This window comes from Brassica napus, chromosome A7, assembly GCF_020379485.1.
Source record: "Brassica napus cultivar Da-Ae chromosome A7, Da-Ae, whole genome shotgun sequence".
Taxonomy (NCBI): Eukaryota; Viridiplantae; Streptophyta; class Magnoliopsida; order Brassicales; family Brassicaceae; genus Brassica; species Brassica napus.
In genome coordinates, this window is record NC_063440.1 from 27,463,657 (window position 1) to 27,480,577 (window position 16,921).

The 16,921-nt window shown below is 37.4% G+C and overlaps 3 protein-coding genes and 1 pseudogene across 4 annotated transcripts; 3 read left to right on the top strand and 1 right to left on the bottom strand.

Moving 5' to 3' along the window:
- The first annotated feature begins 1,538 nt into the window (after nt 1-1,538).
- Nucleotides 1,539-4,886, top strand: LOC106354706 (RNA-binding protein 24). Of its 2 annotated transcripts, XM_022689286.2 has the most exons (7): nt 1,539-2,192; nt 2,282-2,405; nt 2,754-2,874; nt 3,241-3,277; nt 3,582-3,870; nt 4,489-4,610; nt 4,690-4,886. In XM_022689286.2, the coding sequence occupies exons 1-6, from the start codon at nt 2,007-2,009 to the stop codon at nt 4,587-4,589; spliced, it is 858 nt and encodes a 285-aa protein (XP_022545007.1). In that variant the 5' UTR covers nt 1,539-2,006; the 3' UTR covers nt 4,590-4,610; nt 4,690-4,886. The 2 variants fall into 2 exon arrangements, with proteins under 2 accessions (XP_022545007.1, XP_013650165.1); XM_013794711.3 differs by having other exon boundaries at nt 1,545-2,192; nt 4,489-4,886.
- A 733-nt stretch (nt 4,887-5,619) lies between these two features.
- Nucleotides 5,620-8,227, top strand: LOC106354705 (phospho-2-dehydro-3-deoxyheptonate aldolase 1, chloroplastic). Its single transcript, XM_013794710.3, has 5 exons — nt 5,620-6,168; nt 6,237-6,514; nt 6,804-7,080; nt 7,205-7,450; nt 7,745-8,227. Exons 1-5 carry the CDS (start codon nt 5,671-5,673, stop codon nt 8,000-8,002), a joined length of 1,557 nt encoding a protein of 518 aa, XP_013650164.2. The 5' UTR covers nt 5,620-5,670; the 3' UTR covers nt 8,003-8,227.
- A 667-nt stretch (nt 8,228-8,894) lies between these two features.
- Nucleotides 8,895-13,947, top strand: LOC106354703 (F-box protein At1g78280). The gene is made up of 16 exons (XM_013794709.2): nt 8,895-9,167; nt 9,267-9,377; nt 9,896-9,942; nt 10,037-10,179; nt 10,275-10,472; nt 10,546-10,745; nt 11,092-11,191; nt 11,275-11,856; nt 11,942-12,064; nt 12,136-12,216; nt 12,293-12,627; nt 12,698-12,916; nt 13,003-13,090; nt 13,164-13,326; nt 13,405-13,570; nt 13,667-13,947. The coding sequence occupies exons 1-16, from the start codon at nt 9,025-9,027 to the stop codon at nt 13,791-13,793; spliced, it is 2,826 nt and encodes a 941-aa protein (XP_013650163.1). The 5' UTR covers nt 8,895-9,024; the 3' UTR covers nt 13,794-13,947.
- On the bottom strand, nt 13,821-16,812 carry LOC106354704 (annotated as a pseudogene).
- Nucleotides 16,813-16,921: the final 109 nt, after the last annotated feature.

Genomic DNA, 16,921 nt, shown 5'->3' on the forward strand with positions numbered 1-16,921 from the left:
CTAAAAAACAGGAGAAATCTCAATGCTTAGAAGTATTAGTGTATTAGTGTATAATATTCCATCTATGTACGTTAAAATTTTAAAATAATTATATATATATATATATACATATATCTAATATCATGAAGGTATGCTAAGAGAATATAAAGAGAGAATAATAACAATTTAGCAAGAGCGTCCAATATAACTGTTTTTTATTAGCAAGAGTCGTCTCATATAATCTAAGAATACGAAATTTGGATTATACACCAACGACTAACGTCGCTTGAAACCGCATATATGATGGAATAAGTTAAATATTGCACTAGACACTAAATTTGGATGATTAAATAAGGAGGATGACAACATGATCTTTCTGATTTATAATTGTAGTTCCAAAGTCGTAAACATTGAGGATGAGAAATCGTCAAAGTGATCTACCCAAAAGTCAAGAGCCTCTTCGTCAATATTTTTATTTATTTCTACTCATGGTTTGGTGGAAAGAATAATGGACTTCCACTAATCATGAAAACTCATTACAAAATCTGTTTGGCTTAGTCACTAAATAAATACTTGATATTTGATACACAAACAACACATACACTCCACATCAATTTGACAATATGAATGAGTGCAGCAGCTAATATAGTTTATTTAAATAATAACATCGGGTTGTCAGTTAGCTATGCATGTCGTTTTTTATAAATATATACCTAAATCAGATGATAGGATCAGGAATTATGCCCCATAATTATATTGTAATTAAATCAGAGACTTTAGAACTACAGAATTGTATGAAAAAGATATAAGGAACAGAAAGAATGTAATTCTAAAATCCAGACTGTTCTTGTTCGTCTGTTCATAGCTTTCCAGTAAGCTGATGATTAAAGAGAAGGTTAAGTACATGTTAGCATGTGAGTATAAGGAATAAGTTCCATTATTCAATATTTTCTATATACAAATGCATTTAAATTAATATTGTACAAATAGTATATACTAATTTTAGTGTGAAGAACTTGATCATCAGTAGAATTGTGCTACACGAAACCTACAGAGACGAGCAGGAGGAAGAGAACAAGAGACCAACTCAAAAGAGAACATGGGAAAAGATAAAAACAAAATACTGTATTAAACAACTGTAATTTGACATGATCCGCATATTATTAAATGTACTTTAGTGATTTAAGGAATATTATCATAGATATTTCCCTAATCACCTAATATCTTAACGACATATATAAAATAACTACATAATCATATTGTATCTTTTATTTCCTTTTAAATCCTGGTATGATAATGTAAACTCAGTATGAACATTATTAGTTTACTAATATTATCATAAAAAGAATTGAGATTCTTTAAAATCTACAAATTGATTAAACTAGTTAAACATTAACAGAAATAATCAATTACACTATCTGGTAAGCAATAAGTACCTTGTTATTTTGAGATTTAGCATAGTTAATAGAGAATTAAAACTATATTAAAATGATCAAATACGCAAGAAGAACGTCGCTATAATAGAAAAGAAGTGGTATCTAATTATATAATAGAGAAGGAAAGTTGTGGAGGAGCTATAATGATAAAACCTGGCAAATTAGACAGCCAAGACATACTCAAGTGCTGCCTTGTCACATCTTTTTCCTTCTTCTTACAAAACCCTCCAATCCCAATTCTAACATCTCAAAACAATCTTGTTCCTTCTCTCTCTACATCTCTCTCTCTCTCTCTCCCTCTCTGTTTGCGTAGGGTCGGACCCAATACGACACTGGATCAAGGGTTGCGGATTGCAACCTTTTGATTGGTCTCACTTCTCTTTGCCCAATCAAAAACATCATTTGATGATATAAAGAAGCCAACTCTGTCCACTGCAAATCCCTTTCCTTTCTTTTCTATTCCTCTTCATTTCTTTCCATATTAAATTTATTTTTTCAAATTTATTTGTTTTGTTGGTGCTGTATGATCAACATCATCATCGGAAAACACCATATTATTTGTTATTAAATTCTAATAACTATTTGAAACAAATGTCTCAAACTAGCTATTACCGATCACCGTTCGGAGACACGACTTACACCAAAGTCTTTGTTGGAGGATTAGCATGGGAAACTCCCACCGAAGAGATGCGTCGTTACTTCGATCAATTCGGAGAGATTCTTGAAGCAGTCATCATCACCGATAAAAATACTGGCAAATCTAAAGGCTACGGTTTCGTAAGCTCTTGGTTTTCTCTAACTTTCTTAGACTCAAGAACTCTATTTAAATAATTATTATTTTTTGTATTTTTCCAATCGTTATTTAGGTCACGTTTCGAGAGGCGGACTCTGCGACGAGAGCCGTGGCTGAGCCAAACCCGGTGATCGACGGAAGAAAAGCAAATTGTAACATTGCTTCTTTTGGACGGCCTCGACCATCGCCACCTCGAGGTTTGTTTATAAACTTAAAACTATAACCGTAAATCTATATTTTTTGTTCATTCCGGAGGTGGAGGATTATCTTTAATATTTGATAATAATATTAAAATGGGTTGGTACGTTATCAAGAGAATATTTTATCTTGTTCTTGTTGTCTTTTATCGTGTAACGTTAACGAGATTAGCTGTAATCGTTGGAGTTATAGAATAAGTACATTGTTCAATGATGTTTTGAGGATACCAACATTTTTAAAAATTATTAGAAAACACATCATAGAATTGCTAATTTTGAATCATAAAGTACTAATGTAAAAGTTCCATAATAGATTTTTATTTTATTTTGTGTTCTCTTTCACTATAGGTCGAGGACAAACAGGAAGTCCGAGTCAGTACCAAAGTGGAGGACCATCAGCCTATACTGGGATGGCTTCACCACTGCCACCGGCTGCAGCTGGCCACCAGCTCATGTACCCGTCCTATGGGTGAGCTATATATATATATTTCCACTGGCTCCAATTATTGTGAAGCTCGTGTATTCAGTTTAGGAGAGATCAATTATAAATGTTTTGCATAGATAAGGAGATGATGGTCCATTGAGATAGAAATGGTTGGAGACAATTTAATGCATCAATCGAGCCACTTGTTGTCAGGCTGTAAATATCAAAACATAAATATATGTAGATAGAAAGCCCTGCATCAATGTATATATAATTGAGGTAATACTATAGGAAAATGCTGATTATAAGATGTTCTCTGTAGTAAAAATATATTTCAAAAACAATAAATAAACAACTAGATTATTTTTTGCTTCTATAATTTTTTATTCATTTAACTATTCGTTTTTTCAGGTACACCTATAACCCTGATCAGTTTGGATACCACCAAGTCAGTTTCTCTTTCTCTCCCCTACATTTGTATGACACATACAACACGTATATATGCTGACATACACATGCCCAATATATGCATATATATATCTAAAGCAAAATTGAATGTAATCATGAAGTGCAAGATATGAAATTAATAATGTGATTTTACGTACAACGTATCTTGCGCATGTCGACCACTTACATAATGCATGAAAACATGAGCACATGTATTGTGTTGTAAACATAGACATTGCTTTTCTTTTTGAACCACACATAGACATTGCTTATGATTATGGTGATCGTATATACACATTCTACAGGCACTGTACAACACACAGTTGCAACAAGCACAATACTATCAGCAGCAGCAACAGCTATATGGAGGAGGAGCCACATCACCATCATCATCAGCAGCCATCATGCCTTCTCCTTACTATTACGGCTATTCTCTTCAAGCTCCTAGAGTGCCATACCAACATCATCATCATCTTCCTCAACCATATAACCCTCAACAACATCATCATCAACGGTTTACTTCTCCTTTCCTCGTTTACCCATCCAATTCTTCTTTTGCACCTCCACTCCAAGGACCACTATCTTCTTTCACTGGTGCGTACTTACCTTCTTTTGTTGTTTACGAATCCTGCATTTGAAATAAAAGATGATTTAAAAAGTGACATGAAATATAAGTAACATGGACTAATATATCCATTGCTAATTAGTTTAATTTTTAGAAAGGGTATAAACATCTAAACATAGTCAACTTGTCTAAATATTTCACAAAGAAACAAATGTAACTATGCACATTATAAGTAAAAAAATAGGGATATGGGTTTCAACCATTTATGTGAAGAAATAGAAAAGAAAAGGAGAGTGAATGATTGGAGAGAAGAGCCAATCAAGGATGCATGTGGAATGAGCTGTCTATTTTCAATATATTGGTATATGTGTCTCTTCTCCATCATCTGTCAATTTGGTCTCCATGCCAGTGAAGCCAACATACACTGTCAACATCTCTACACACACATATATGTTTTGGACTGTGTGTGTTTTGTGTTTTATGCCAACAGTGATCATGCAATTAGTTTCTAATCAATTTAACGATCAAATACACTATTCTATAGAAAAAGCTGAAAAACTTTCATATGAATCAGACTAAACTGTAACTACTATCTAGTTTAATTCATCAGTATATATTTTTAATCAATAGTTTTTTTTCTTCTCCAGAATCTGAACCACCAGAACAAGTACTAGCAGAAGGCGAGGCAACAACAGCTGCTGCACCTGAAATCACAACGGGCAACAATAAAGAACCAATTTCTTCTTGATCTCTTGCGTTTTCCCAATTTGTACAATCTTCACATTTTTTATCTCTCTCTTCGCTGCACCTGAAATTACAAACACCTAATTCATTTATTTCTCAACCAGAGCTATGTGACTTGAGCCCCAAGAAGACGACCCAAGAGTCAAGACTGTCTATCTCTTTATAAGACTCTTGTCATAGTATTTATCTCCATATTTTTCTGAAGGAATCTATACAAACCGTGTCCTTCATGTTCTTCTTTTTCGTTATTTTCCATTCTAATAATTTCAACTTTATGCTATATGATTCATATTCTTGCTTTCTCCTTTATCTTTTTTTTACTCCTTTATATCCCCTCAGTTTTTTTGGAGTTCCAAATTATGTAACCCAAGTGAGAAACAAAAAAGTTATGAATCATTGCAATTATGTATATCTTTTGAAATTGTTAATTTATAACATTTGAGTTAATTTCATTCAATGCCAGCACAATGCCACAATGGATACTGAGTGGCATTTTAGGAAACTAATGGACCTATAGTGAGCTTTTCAATTCCAACGGAGCTTCGGATACATAAGGCCCAATAATGTGAAGCCCATCTCGATATCCGTCAAGGATACACACGATGAGTGCAGTAGCCCTAGTCTTCCGGAGCATAACCATGTTTTGTAGCTCGTTATACTCATGAGAAGGTGACAATGACAGTGAGACGGTGGCGGTATTGTGTCACGAGCGAATGTTATAAAAAGAAGAGAGAATGAGAGGTGAGTAGTACACGTTTTCTAGAGTTATATAAATACAAAAAATCTTGTGTAAATGAGTTTTTTAAACAACTGTAACGTTTTTTTCCATCTTTGCGTGGCCGAATATCTCTTTCTCCAACAGTTAGCGTTACATATAGAATTGAAAATCTATGGCGACGGCGTATTAAACTATATTGCAAAAATACCCTTTAAAGAAACAGTCTACCTACCACTGGACCCACTTAAGCTCTCGTACTTACCGAACTCAAAAGCCCTTCACAATGTGATGACGTCAACTCAAAACTCTTCCTCAGGTATATAAATATAAACACGTCCTGTCTCTCTTTAACCAAAACGACAAAACAATGGCACTCATGTACGGCGGCTTGAATCTCCCATCTACCAAACCGGCGATCCGCCACCGTCAACCGTTCTCCTCCTCCGCCTCTAGACCGGCATTCCTACGAATCTCCGCCGGTATAGATCCCAAGAATGAATCCATTACGTCAAAGACTCAGGCGGTGAAGAACCCCGTCGGGGTTAGTTTGAGTAAATCTAAATGGTCTCCGGAGACGTGGAAGGCGAAGACCGCGCTGCAGCAGCCGGAGTACCCGGATCAGAAGGAGCTGGACTCGGTTCTCAAGACGATCGAAGCCTTCCCGCCGATCGTGTTCGCCGGCGAAGCTAGGCTGCTCGAAGAGAGGCTAGGCCAAGCCGCCATGGGAGAAGCGTTTCTGTTACAAGGAGGTGATTGCGCCGAGAGCTTCAAGGAGTTCAACGCTAACAACATCCGTGACACGTTCAGGATCATTCTCCAGATGGGTGCGGTTTTGATGTTTGGCGGTCAGGTTCCGGTTATCAAGGTAAACCGGTTTTAGATACATAAATTAAACGGTAATTAGATGATTAGGCGAATTAATTATTGGTTTAGGTTGGAAGAATGGCGGGTCAGTTTGCTAAGCCGAGATCAGACTCGTTTGAGGAGAGAGACGGTGTGAAGCTGCCGAGTTACAGAGGAGACAACATTAATGGAGATGCCTTTGATGCCAAGTCAAGGATCCCTGATCCACAGAGGATGGTCAGTGCCTATTGTCAATCTGCAGCTACTTTGAATCTGCTTAGAGCCTTTGCCACTGGTGGATACGCTGCTATGCAGAGAGTTACTCAGTGGAATCTTGATTTTGCTGAGCATAGTGAGCAAGGAGACAGGTAAAACTTAAGCCTGCTTTTGTCTCTAGCAAGTCTAGGATTGGTCCTGATTATAGGCAAGTGAAACATTGTCCTATGACCCTAAAATTTTAAAAGATGGAGTAATTTATATGAATTTAGAACCCCAAAATTATTTTTAATTTTTTTTTAAAATAAGTTTCTTTATAAATTGTCTATAGTCCTAAAATCTCAGGACTGGTCATGTTGGTGTTAGACATAACAGACTATATATATATATGTTAAGTTCAAGTTCTATGTGTTTATTTGAGTGTGTTCCTTTTTGGGTTAGGTACCGTGAACTTGCTAACCGGGTTGATGAGGCACTTGGTTTCATGCACGCTGCTGGGCTCACGCTTGATCATCCTATAATGCAAACAACTGATTTTTGGACATCTCATGAGTGTTTGCTCTTGCCTTACGAACAATCACTGACTAGACTAGACTCTACCTCTGGTCTCTACTATGATTGTTCTGCCCATATGGTATGGGTTGGAGAGCGTACCAGACAGCTTGATGGCGCCCATGTCGAGTTCCTTAGAGGCATTGCAAACCCACTCGGTATTAAAGTATGTGCACATCATCTAATGAACTGTGAATAATAACTTCTTCTTTTTTTGATAAAAGATTTATGAATAATAACTTGCTTTTTCTAGACCCATATTTATTGTTTTTTTGTGGATGGTTGTGTAGGTGAGTAACAAGATGGACCCGGCCGAGCTGGTGAAGCTGATTGAGATTCTGAACCCTGATAATAAACCCGGGAGGATAACTATAATCACAAGAATGGGTGCAGAGAATATGCGTGTGAAACTTCCTCATCTAATTAGAGCGGTTCGTGGGGCTGGACAGATTGTGACATGGGTTAGTGATCCTATGCACGGTAACACCATTAAGGCTCCTTGTGGTCTCAAGACACGTCCTTTTGACTCCATCCTGGTACGTTTCACTTGATTAAGTTTATACTAGTGTTTTAACACGAGACTGACCAATTAAACATTTTTACCAGAAAAAAAATTGAGAGTGACCATTTAGTTTCTTTCTTATTGCAAAAGATGTGATTGATACCGTTACATCATAAACTATTAATGTTGCCATTGTGTTAGGTAAGATAACGAAATGTTGATAAAGTTAGGTGAAACATAAGTTAGGTGGTTAGAGAAAAAAGAATCATACATGTTTTATGAATCAAGAAGTATTATTAAAATGTTTGGTAATGAATCTATCTAATAGGCTGAAGTGAGAGCGTTCTTCGACGTGCACGACCAAGAAGGAAGTCATCCAGGAGGTATTCACTTGGAGATGACAGGTCAGAACGTGACCGAGTGTATCGGTGGGTCCCGCACAGTGACCTTTGACGACTTAGGTTCGCGTTACCACACGCACTGTGACCCACGTCTCAATGCGTCGCAGTCCCTTGAGCTCTCCTTCCTCATTGCCGAACGGCTCAGAAAGAGACGGATCAAGTCCCAACAAGCTTTTGCTGTCTAGTAATCGGGGAAGCTAAACATTTTACATGACTATTATCTCTACCTTATGGTTACGTGACACGTTTTAGTCTGTTCTATCTTTTACGTCCAGAAACAATAGTTTCATTGCCTAAGTGCATGTACTATATACATGATTGTATCGTTGTATTTCGGATACTGCATCAGTTTTTTTTTCTCTTGTTCAAATAAGATAATTGTCATTATCAATGAATGAAGGTTAAACACAGTTGCACATGAGTGGTTTGGAAATTATGGGTGAGACTGGTCGGGCTGTACCAAAAGTACCGAATGGTTTTACCTTTAAGTTCTATTTAGTATTTACTTACGACCATATAAATTACTACTAATCATGTTTTGACTAGTTTCTAAAACCACAATAAAAAAATAACTGAAAAACCTTTTTTTTAAAAAGAAATTGCACCGTGTAACCAAAAAAAAAAAACCTCCATTCTCTCTTTTTTTTTCCTATCTTTTTCTACATTCGCTCTAAAAATCTAATTTTGTTTTTGTTCTGGTTATTTTACCAATTCTCTCATTTTTTTAAAGCAAAAAAAAATTGTGGTATGAACTTCATTTATTTTTTTCATTTAATTTCTACAGTTAGAGTAGATTCAGCTACATCAACAAAATGTCTACAGCTACTCTTAACCTAAATCTAGTGGATCATAATTTTATACATCACAAGCTCATTTTGGAATCTCACTCCATCCAGATTTGGGCTTTAGCCCAGTATTGACACTACGCGTTGTTTCCTGTTCTTTATTAACCAAAGACTACGTGCCGTTTTCTCGTTTCTTCTGGAAGGAAGGAAAAGAACCGCGTTTATCCCATTACAAAACGATTTTCGCGTAAGCTAAACGCGATGTTGTTCCCCTTCTTATCAGATTCGTTCGCCCAAAACGACACCGTATTCCAAACTCTCGAATACCATTAAACGCGTTACAACGTGCGAAAGTCATTTTACCAACGGTGACTCCAATCATATCACCACGCGCCACCGCGACGAGAGAATTAGGCACCAAAATGGACGAAACGGCGGCGTTTCGACAGAGAGATCGGCGACCGGAGGCGCTCGGCAGCCTCAGCGTGCTCCCAGACGAGACGATATGCGTTCTCCTCGAGTACCTTGCTCCTCGAGACATCGCTCACCTCGCTTGCGTCAGCAGGTTTTCTTTCTAGATTGAGACTCTATGAATCGATTTCAATATATAATCAGAAAATTGAAGAGCTAAGGTAGAGATGAATTCGAATTTTTGAATGTGTAGTGTTATGTACATTTTGTGCAACGAAGAGCCTCTGTGGATGAGCTTGTGCCTTAGGAGAGCAAAAGGTCCTCTTGACTATAAAGGCTCCTGGAAAAATACCACATTGCATCTGTAAGTACCTTTTGAATTTGTCCGGGTGGTAAGGGGACGGGGCTGGGATGACACGTTTCAGTTCGATTCACCTGCTGCACGGAACTGAGTTACATTTCTCATTTACACTCTGTATCTCTCCTTGCGGATTAGTCTGGACCTTCCATAGGCTCTCGGGATACGCAAGATTAATCAAATAATAATAATAATATTTTTTTTCAATGAAACATTCGAATGGAAAGAACCTTCCATAGGCTCTTGGACACTTTGCACCTCCCTTTGCAGATTAGTCTGGACTTTCCATAGGCTCTCAGGATACCCCAGATTAATCAAATAATAATAATTATTATTTCAATGAAACATTCGAATTGAACCTTCCATAGGCTCTTGGACACTCTGCATCTCCCTTTGCAGATTAGTCTAGACCTTAGGCTCTCGAGATACCCAGATTAATAAAATAATAATTATTATTATTTTCAATGAAACATTCGAATTGGCTTTAGATATTGTAATGATTGGTTGTTTTTTCTGATATACAGAGAAGGAGTTACTCAAGATAATGATAGGAAGCCTTTGCATTTTGATGGTAGAGTCTTTGTTGTTGATTCATAAAGTAGTCGTTTTTTATTTCTATTCTCTTGCTAATATGATCATGGTGGTTCTCTCTACTCATGGTGCAGGATTCAATTCGTTGTACTTGTATAAACGATTCTATAGGTGTAATGCATCTCTTGACGGCTTCTCTTTTGATGATGGGAATGTTGAACGTAGGAGAGACATCTCCTTGGATGAGTTCACCAAGGAATACGACGCTAAGAAACCTGTATGCCTCCAATCATTTTATTTACTGATCTAGTTTTTCTTTAAATCCGTGCAAGGTTGTGTCCTGATAACATTGTGCTCCTGTCTATGGTTTAGGTTTTGCTCTCTGGCCTTGCTGATTCTTGGCCAGCCAGTAAGACATGGACAATCGACCAGTTGTCAGAGAAATATGGTGAAGTCCCATTTAGAATCTCTCAGAGGAGTCCCAACAAGATTTCTATGAAGTTCAAGGACTACATCTCGTATATGAAAACCCAGAGGGATGAAGATCCTCTTTATGTTTTCGATGACAGGGTACATTTATATAAAGCTTTCTTCACACATCAGTGAAATGAAAATATTCTTAAGGATTCAACATTTTGTGTAGTTTGGAGAAGCTGCTCCCGAGTTATTGAAAGACTATAGCGTGCCTTATTTGTTTCAAGAAGATTGGTTTGAGATCTTGGATAAAGAGAACCGTCCGCCATACAGATGGCTTATAGTTGGTCCGGAGAGGTCTGGTGCATCTTGGCATGTCGATCCAGCTCTTACCAGCGCCTGGAACACCCTGCTTTGCGGTCGGAAAAGGTGAACACCTTTTTTACTTGAATATATATTTTATTCTATAATTGTTAGCAGACTCGTTTGGTAGTAGACAACTAGACATATTAGAGCCCTACATACAATTTAGAAGATTAATGTAGAACTGAACAGGAGCATCCAAGTTTGTTGTTTGAACTTTAATCAAATATTGCATTTAGTTAATCGTTTTCTAAGTTTTCATGATTTTATCTTAGAAGGATAATAGACACTTGTAGTTATCAGGTCTCATAGGTCCAAGGGACTGTGACCTAGCTCGCTAGTCCTTGCACTTTGTTGGACGTTACTCTTCTCTTTTTTCTATTGAGGATGATCTCATTGTATGCTTAAATAGGTGGGCGTTGTATCCCCCTGGAAAAGTGCCTCTAGGTGTTACAGTCCATGTAAATGAAGATGATGGTGACGTCAGCATCGACACCCCCTCATCTCTGCAGGTATATTGCCGAACTTTTCAAGTACTAACATTCTCGTTTCATCTTTACTGTTATCCTGATAATAGTTTTCGATCAATGCACAGTGGTGGTTAGACTATTATCCACTCCTAGCCGACGAAGACAAACCGATTGAGTGCACACTACTAGCTGGCGAAACGATTTATGTTCCAAGTGGTTGGTGGCACTGCATCCTCAATCTTGAACCAACAGTGGCTGTCACCCAGAATTTTGTGAACAAAGAAAACTTTGGGTTCGTGTGTTTGGACATGGCGCCTGGGTATCAGCACAAAGGGGTGTGTCGTGCTGGGCTTCTTGCTGTTGATGATGAAAATTCCGAAGAGATGGAGGAAGAAGAAACACACGGTGAGGACGACAGTACTTTGAGCTATTCTGATCTCACCAGGAAAGAGAAGAGGGTACGGATGAACGGAGAGGAAGAGACTGAGAACCACGAAGAGGATGCCAATGGAGTCTCAAAGAGATACAATATGTGGAAGAATGGATTCTCTTATGATATCGATTTCTTGTCGAAGTTTCTTGATAAAGAAAGAGACCATTACAACTTCCCGTGGTCTATGGGAAACTCTGTAGGTCAACGAGAAATGAGAGGCTGGCTATCTAAGCTTTGGGTTCTCAAGCCGGAGTTGAGGAATCTTATATGGAAGGTGATTCATAGTTTCCTACTATGATGAAGCTTTAGATATCTTTATAAGTTCTCTGCATCATCATTTCTTTGTTCTTTCATATTAGGGAGCATGCATTGCTTTAAACGCTGAGAAATGGTTGCGATGTCTAGAGGAAGTATGCACCTTCCACAACTTGCCGTCTGTTACGGAAGATGAAAAGCTTCCAGTCGGAACTGGCAGCAATCCTGTGAGTTAACTATCTCTCTTAGAAAACCTTCTCACCTATTTGTTCTTATTCTCTTATTATTTTTCTATTAGGTTTATCTGTTTTCCGACTATGCGGTAAAACTCTTTGTGGAAGGAGGGCTGGAACAGTCTATGTATGGTCTTGGCACTGAGGTAAGTAAATCTTTATACAATAATGAATAATGTTAGCATCGCTTGTGCATCTGTTACAATTGTAAACTCTTTGCAGCTTGAGTTTTATGACATTCTTGGCCGGGCTAATTCTTCTTTGAAAAGCCATATCCCTGAGGTTATAGCAAGCGGGATTCTCTACTTCGAAAACGGATCTTACAAAGTTGTCCCTTGGGATGGGAAGAGAATCCCAGACATTCTCACTAGCTCCAGTCTCAATTTCGATGCATCAATGTTGAACAGCGAATTCCCATTTGGTATTTGGAACAAAACGCTACTTCAACAAAGAAACAAGGGGAAGCCACCAGCACCCGATTCTTTTGGTTCATTGAGTTCACATGTTTGGCCGTATATTATAACACAGAGATGCAAAGGGAAGATATTTGCCCAATTGTGAGTGCTTTCTTTCTTTCTCCATCTTTAAACCAAAAGCATGATCATTAACTTGAAGCTGTTGTTGCAGAAGAGATGACCTGACGTGGAGCGACGCTCAGAACCTGGCTACCTTTCTGGGACAACAGCTACGAAACCTTCATCAACTGCCATATCCGCCAGTCACACGTCCTGAGTTATTGAATGCAAATGAAGGTCATGAAGAGTTGAAGATTCCACCAGAATGGAAAGTCTTCGTTGATGATCTGTGCCATAAGAAGAAGGACGTCACTAATCGTCTGGAAAACTGGTATTACTTCTAATGACTCTGTTTCCATTTGATTTTGGTCTTAAAAAGCTCAATGTTGGTGAGATATCTTCGTTCAAATCTTTCAGGGGAAATCCTATTCCTAAGGCTCTGATGAACAAAATAGACGAATACATTCCTGATGAGTTCTTTGTAGACTTGCTTCATGTTTTCAAGGTTACTTCTCTTATCTAGCTGTTGCTTCAAGAGTCAACCTCCTTATTAACATAACCTTTTTTGTGGATCATAGGACACAGATGCTGGAGATGAAACCAAGCCATGCACCTGGATACACTCGGACGTCATGGACGACAACATCCACATGGAACCATACGCAGATGATGATTCAGTAGATGGTCAACACAGTTCATGGCGTCCCGGTCATATTCTTGACTTCAGCGATTTATCCATAGGTATCCTAAATCTATAATCTGAATAGGATCAAAACTGCAAATTTGGATAGTTTACTGAAAGAGTAAGGAAAATTGCAGGGGATCCCATCTTCGACTTGATACCAATACACTTGGACGTGTTTAGAGGGGACACTGATCTTTTCAAGAAGCTTCTAGAAAGCTACGGCCTTCCTTTAATCAGAAGTAAGTCGGCAGCAGCAGACAGTATGAGGAAGAAAGTGCTGTCTCCTTCCTACCGCACAATGTAAGTTCATAAACATAATAAAATTCAGCATTCAAGCTTTTCTTGTGTTGTATATATATATAAATGGGAATGTAACTGTTGATTGGTGGTTTGCAGGTGTTATTGTATATTACATGAAGATAATGTGTTGGGTGCAATGTTCAGTATCTGGGACGAACTTCGAACAGCTGAATCATGGGAACAAGTTGAGCTCACTGCTTGGAGTTTTCTTAACTCGTACTGATGATCTCTTTCCAACCAATAATTTATATTTTTAAATATAATTTTAAATTATGACATTGAACCACTGTGTTTAAAATAAATCAAAGCTGTAAAGAACTTTATAATCACGTTTGTGTGTAGAAGAAAGCTGTAATGAAATCTCTTTGTTTTGGTAATGTAACTGGAAAAAAAATGGTCACAAAACGAAATCACCAGTGTCGATATCGTCGTAATCAATATCTAAGTCATCAAGATCCATACTACTTCCAACTGCACCACTGCTGCTTCCACCTGAGCCACCAGCACCGGAGAGTCCAGAAGCTCCGGCGATCGGCTTCCGAGCTTCCTGGATGATCCACACTATCTCTTCCTCTGTCTGAGACGGCTGATCGTTCATCCTCGGTGATCTTTCTGACATCACCGGCAAATTCTTGAGAAACCAATAATGATTCTTGATCTCCTCCATTGTTATCCTCTGCACTCCCAATTACACACATTAATCATCTTTCAAATGAAAATGTGAAAACGAGATAGTAACAACGTCTACCTTCTCAGGGTTAGCAATGAATATCCGAGAGAGAAGATGTTTGCATTCATCTGAAACGTAGTCAGGAACAGAGTAGTGAGCCCTCAGAATCCGACCCATGGTTTTACGGAAGTCTTTAGGGTCAGAAGGGTCTTCAAAAGGGTAAGCACCAACGAGCATTACATACAACGTGACTCCACAAGACCAAACATCAGCGACTTTGCCGAAAGCACTTCAGGTGCAATGTAAGCTGGTGTTCCTACCGTTGTCTTTGGTTGCGAGTGAAGAACTCCTGATTTTGAGTATCCAAAATCGCATATCTTTACACGTGGCGCTGCACTTCCATCCAAGAGTGTGTTCTCTAGCTTTAGATCTCTATGGCAAATTTGCTTATAAAGAAAACAAAAGTTTTAGTTTCATTGCAAAAAAAAAAGAAGACAAAGCAAGATTGTGACAGTAACTGAAGTGATTCTCTTACAAGGCTATGACAGTAACTAACTCCTGAGATCAGTTGCTGAAAGAAAAACCTTGCCTGAAAGAAAATCATAATCATTATCTTAAACAATGTTTTAATTATTAAATAATGGCTTATAATGATATAATAGTGACCTCGTCTTCACTGAATCTTCCGGAGCTGCAGATTCTTTCAAAGAGTTCTCCTCCGGCGGCGTATTCCATTACTATAGCCAAATGTGTTGCCGTCAATAAGACCTATTTTTTTCATAATAAATATGTAATTTATGGAGAATTAATATTAGATTAATCAACAGAAGAAAATAACACATTGTTATTGTGTATACCTCCTTGAATCTTATTATATTGGGATGGTTGAGTGACCTATGGTTCATGATCTCTCTTTGTACATGTTCATCAATCTTCATAACACACAAGACAGAAAAACTTAATATTATTATTAAAGCATACTCCTATGAACTAGCATACTCCTTTGAACTAGCTCACATATTAGAGTGTGGGACGAGAGTAAAAGGAGAGAAAGACCTTTTGACCTCTCTCGATGAACTTAACAGCGAAAAGCTCTTTTGAAAACTTGTCACGGACCAGCTTCGCTACTCCGAAGTTACCAGACCCTATATCCTTCACTATATCATACCTCTCCATACTCTGCAACACACACACACAACTACATAAGTATAGCTTCTCTGTTTCTATAAATGATATATTTTCTCAATATTATTAAATAAAAAGACAAAGAAATTAAACCCACGTGTCTAACTATAAGATAATGTGAGAGAGGGATGAGGAATCGAGACAGACAGAGCTTATCTGTTCTTGTTCAGAACACAGAAGAACCAATTAAAGAGAGAATATCTTGCCAAATACTTAAACAGCAAGGAACTAACATTTGGAGGTACTTTCAACGGAATTTTAGGAAGTGATTTGATCTTCTTGGGAATCTGCTTCTGACTTCATTTTGTATGTTTATGTGACTAAGGATCGATGGAGAACTTGACACGTGACAAATGTGGTGGTATTTAGATTTCCAACTATTATTTCTCTCCAAAAAAGTCTTATATCTATTCTATTAATGTTAAATTCAGAGTAAAATTTTAACAAGTAGATCAAGCCTATGTATTACTTGTAACGTGCAACGCATTCCTTGTGAGAGACTGGAGAAACACTAACAAAGTATTAGATGTCATCGCGTAAAGAGACGCGTCTAGCGTTTAACCATGCCGACTTGTCAAGCATGCTTTCTTCCGAGGCATGAAACGTATACTATCACATTAACTCTATATTCGGTTGTCCAAAGCCATTATCAACACAATGTTCCATAAAAAAAAACAAATAAAGTTGAAACAACTTAAGAAAGTAAGATATGAAAGAACATAATCATGCATGGTTCATGGATAAGTATTGGATGAATATATAATAAACAAACTGTGAAGGACAAAACCAATCTTATTCTATTTTAGGAAATTCACTCACACAAAGAGCTGTCGAGTAAACCGTGTCTAGTTTTAATAAGAGAGATTAGGGTGAGGCAATCCAAACACCATTGACTTGAACTCGATTACAGAACACTATTATTTCAAAACATCATCACAACTAGCAAATAAATTATTTCAAGAAAATCTCGTGGAAATCGCTTATGTAGTAGTGTATTAAAATCTATAGATTTATAGAAGTATTCGTCATGAAATACTATGCAAACTAAATTTAAAACGTGAAAAGATGAGTTGGACAAGAAAGAGTCCTTTGGATCCCCCCCTGACATGCTCACAACACATGTGTTCCTCCTCCTATGAGCTGTCTCCAATCTTTTGCTAACCCAACTTGCTTCCATTATTGTATCATTTCTATCAACCTCATAACCCACAATATCACAGTGATTCCATAGGGTGGAGGAAAATAATCCATATATTAATATACAATTTCTACACTTTTTTTTTTTCCATCTATTATTATTTTATTAATGGGTCAAGCCCAAACAACCTAAAAAACATTAAACATAAAGCTAAAAGCCCAGAACAAAGGGCAACTGAATATATAATTTCTACTTACTACTGAATACTGATATACAATTTTTGAAAATAATTATTTATAATCAAAATATAATTTATTAATACATATAAAAATATTATTCGTAAACATATGAAATACAA

Coding starts and splice junctions, on each gene's coding strand:
- LOC106354706 (XM_022689286.2), top strand. CDS start 2,007: ATGTCTCAAACTAGCTATTACCGATCACCGTTCGGAGACACGACTTAC. Junction 2,406..2,753: donor TCGACCATCGCCACCTCGAG/GTTTGTTTATAA, acceptor CTTTCACTATAG/GTCGAGGACAAACAGGAAGT. Junction 3,871..4,488: donor ACCACTATCTTCTTTCACTG/GTGCGTACTTAC, acceptor TTTCTTCTCCAG/AATCTGAACCACCAGAACAA.
- LOC106354705 (XM_013794710.3), top strand. CDS start 5,671: ATGGCACTCATGTACGGCGGCTTGAATCTCCCATCTACCAAACCGGCG. Junction 6,169..6,236: donor GTCAGGTTCCGGTTATCAAG/GTAAACCGGTTT, acceptor TTATTGGTTTAG/GTTGGAAGAATGGCGGGTCA. Junction 6,515..6,803: donor CATAGTGAGCAAGGAGACAG/GTAAAACTTAAG, acceptor TTTTTGGGTTAG/GTACCGTGAACTTGCTAACC.
- LOC106354703 (XM_013794709.2), top strand. CDS start 9,025: ATGGACGAAACGGCGGCGTTTCGACAGAGAGATCGGCGACCGGAGGCG. Junction 9,168..9,266: donor CACCTCGCTTGCGTCAGCAG/GTTTTCTTTCTA, acceptor TTGAATGTGTAG/TGTTATGTACATTTTGTGCA. Junction 10,746..11,091: donor CTGCTTTGCGGTCGGAAAAG/GTGAACACCTTT, acceptor ATGCTTAAATAG/GTGGGCGTTGTATCCCCCTG.